Below are 3,294 nucleotides of genomic sequence, written 5' to 3' on the forward strand. Positions count from 1 at the left end.
CAGTCGTGTTTTCGGGGCCGGCCCTCCCCTTGCTGCCTCAGGATTGGCTGTCCGCGGCATGGCCCCGCCCCCCCGCCTCACCAGCCCCCTCCTCACCCCTCCCCGCCTCGCCACTCTCCTCACACAAAAAAAAAGGGGCGGCGCGGCGCGGGCCCGGGGTTAGCCATGAGTGGCGGCGTGTATGGGGGAGGTGAGTCCGGCGCCGCCTCGCTTGCCTGTCCTCCCCTCCCCCGCCCCGCGACCGTTGAGCTCGGCGCCGTCCCGTGAGGCAGCGCGTGCGAGCCTCCCCCGGGCGCTTCCCGCCTCCCCGCCGTTCCCTCAGGCCCCGAGCACGGGGGGCCGCGGCACGGTTCTCCCACAACTCCGCAGCGGAGCAGGAGTCCTCCTGGTCCCTCCGTTTCTTAGACGCGGGGTGGCAGCATGCGTGAGGAAAAGGAGGCGGCTGCAGGCCTTGTTTATGTTCCTCCCGGCATCGTTTCGCTGAGATGCTTCCCCCGGCGACCGGCCAAGCCGTGGCCTTGGGCTGAACTAGCGCTGCTCAGGTGCCGGGTGGCCCGAGAAGACCCCGCGCTTTGGAAACTGGGGTGTAGTTTCCTCCCAGAGCACATCTGTACACCCTTCCGTGAGGACTGAAGTCCAGGTGTTTTGTTTCAGACTTTGGTTTTCTTTAGGGTGCGCAGAGCACCTCAGCGAGGATTGGAGCCCACAAGGATGAGGGCGCTTCGTGGTGTGGCAGCCTTCACTGACAGAGTTGGTGTTTTCAGGCCCACCTTTCTAATTCTGGTCACCCCCACGAGGTCTGGGCTCACCTGGATTTGCGTGACTGTTAAATTAGTACTTTTTGAAAGCTTTGTATTGTAATATATTTAGATGCAACTACATTCTCACTCTTCTGTTAAAATTCCCCTTTTACTTATGCCAAAGGGAAGTACTGTAATGTCCCAGCTAAAGCCTATCTGCAGTCTTCTAATAGCTCTTCGGTAACTGGTGTTCTGAATAGAGAAGTTTCTCCTTGCCTTGAAAAAGATGCCTTCACTTGCTTTTCTTCTTTTGCAAGCAAAACACAGTGGGCAGGGAAAGGTCAGGATTGTAGCAGAGTGTAATAATGATTCACCACCTCTTTGTTAACAATCTTTTCAGATGAAGTTGGGGCTCTTGTTTTTGACATTGGCTCGTATACGGTGAGAGCAGGCTATGCAGGCGAGGACTGTCCAAAGGTGAGAATCTGTGTGACTCAATGGAAATGCAACATGAATTTATGCCTTAGATCTTGTTTGTTAGTTATGAGTTTTCAGAATACGCTGGGTTTTGTTCTGACTGTATTGTATAAGGAAAGCTCTGAATTTATGAGCAAATAACCCACCCAAAATATTAATAATTCTCATATACTGCTTACCTTTTGCCTTACAGGTTGATTTTCCAACAGCCATTGGTGTGGTGCTAGAAAGGGACAATGGCAGCACTCTGATGGAGATAGATGGTGACAAAGGCAAACAAGGGGGCCCAACTTACTATATAGACACCAATGCCCTGAGAGTTCCAAGGGAAAATATGGAGGCCATTTCACCTTTAAAAAATGGAATGAGTATGGTGCTCTGTCTTTTTCTACCTGTTTTTAAAATAGAATTGCTGAGCTGCAAAAAGTCACAGCTTTCATGTAAACAAGTGCTATGTATGGCAACATAAGCCGTAAGAACAGATACCTGATTTACAAATTGCATGACGTACAGTTGGTTTACAGTGTTAGTGGACTTTCAGCATAATTCTTCAAATGTTATGATCACGATGCTTACAGAGGAAGAGAATTCTCAAAGCTATTAAAGGAGGTGTATGTCTGCTGAGGATAGCTTTTGACAAAAGAGCGCTATGCAAAAAAAGCATTGGAAAACTTTTATGTATTTACGAAATGGAACAAAACTTAGAAGTAACTAATCTGCTCGCTTCAATGTTGTTACAGTTGAAGACTGGGATAGCTTCCAGGCAATTTTGGATCACACTTACAAGATGCATATTAAATCTGAAGCAAGTTTGCATCCTGTCCTTATGTCTGAAGCACCAGTGAGTAAAAGCAGCTTTGCATTTTGATTAAGTCTTAACTGTATCTTCTTGCTGACTCTACGCACGTTAGTCTTGGACAAGTCTGACATTGGCTTGTAGGTTACGAGTGTTAAAACTTAGCTACAGAAATAACAATTTTAAAATACTCTGCCAGGTTCTGGAAAATAATCTGTTCAAGAAAAACGTCTAAAAGAAGAAAGCAATTTGAAATAGTTTGCATGAGTTGTATTAGAAAGTATTTATAATGTGCTATTGTTTTTCACTTATCGAAAAGGAGTCAAAATTAAAAATGAATCTCGCTTTACTGCCTAGAATAAAAGCAAAAAGATGTTTGGATGTCTTATGTATTAAGTTACACTTAATAAAATGCCATTGAAAATGTCGCTTCATTCAACCTTACAACTAATATTATGTGACAGAGAATAATATTTATAATGGAGAAGTTTTATTTTTTTCTGTCTTCATTTCTGTAAATGGCCCTGTAAGGTAAGTGAAGTGGACGAATGCAAATTTCTGGGAAAATATGCGGACAAGGTTTCTGTTGTGTAATAATGCTCAGCATTTGAAGGGCAGATCTTAAAGTCAGAATACAAAACGTAGACATACCATACAAAAGTTATGCCTTTCTTTAATAAAGTCTTATGAAAGGGATTTTCTTTTTCATTATTCCCTTGTGTTGAATTGTTGCTTGTGGAGTATGGATGAATTTGCGATGGTTATTTCATATTTGATGGCTCAGTGGGTGTCTGACTAGAGGTTCCCATTAACATTCTCCTTACAGAACTAATTTTACTTTAACATATTGGCTTGGAAAAAACTTCATGTTTTCAGTAATGTGTAGAATATTTGATATATATCCTGGCTTAATCACAAGTGCAGTAGAACTGTAGGAAGATACCTTGGAAACAGGAAGGTCTGGATTTATTTTTCTTCAACTGGGCAAGTTATTTCATGTGTCTTTCCACTTGTAAAATGGGCATGTTACTTGTTTTAGAGAGTTCTTTGAGAGTCTGATACTGGAAGACCTGTAGAAGCGTAAAGAAAACTATTGTAACAGTAAAAGTGTATATCACTTTTAATTGTGTGTGATAGATAAGCATTAAGGTATTGTAGAATTGGAATAAAAAGGTTCTAAAGAAGTAAACTACTAGAAATCTGTCTCTATAGAATTTTGATATGATTTGAAACCATGGCTATAATAATTCTAATTACTTCTTTATTGTGTTAGCATTCTTT

At 43.0% G+C, this 3,294-nt stretch overlaps 1 protein-coding gene across 1 annotated transcript; it reads left to right on the forward strand.

Moving 5' to 3' along the window:
* Window positions 1–141: 141 nt before the first annotated feature.
* Window positions 142–2,085, forward strand: LOC103906254 (actin-like protein 6A). Its single transcript, XM_009288124.1, has 4 exons — window positions 142–190; window positions 1,141–1,217; window positions 1,411–1,585; window positions 1,958–2,085. The coding sequence occupies exons 1-4, from the start codon at window positions 166–168 to the stop codon at window positions 2,083–2,085; spliced, it is 405 nt and encodes a 134-aa protein (XP_009286399.1). The 5' UTR covers window positions 142–165.
* Window positions 2,086–3,294: the final 1,209 nt, after the last annotated feature.

The sequence above is a fragment of the Aptenodytes forsteri genome, unplaced genomic scaffold (genome assembly GCF_000699145.1).
Source record: "Aptenodytes forsteri isolate BGI_AS27 unplaced genomic scaffold, ASM69914v1 Scaffold72, whole genome shotgun sequence".
Taxonomy (NCBI): domain Eukaryota; kingdom Metazoa; phylum Chordata; class Aves; order Sphenisciformes; family Spheniscidae; genus Aptenodytes; species Aptenodytes forsteri.

What these genes read in the sequence shown, in the direction of transcription:
- LOC103906254 (XM_009288124.1), top strand. Translation starts at nt 166, where the DNA reads ATGAGTGGCGGCGTGTATGGGGGAG. An exon ending in TGGCGGCGTGTATGGGGGAG is followed by an intron (nt 191 to 1,140) that starts GTGAGTCCGGCG and finishes CAATCTTTTCAG; the next exon opens with ATGAAGTTGGGGCTCTTGTT. An exon ending in CAGGCGAGGACTGTCCAAAG is followed by an intron (nt 1,218 to 1,410) that starts GTGAGAATCTGT and finishes TTTGCCTTACAG; the next exon opens with GTTGATTTTCCAACAGCCAT.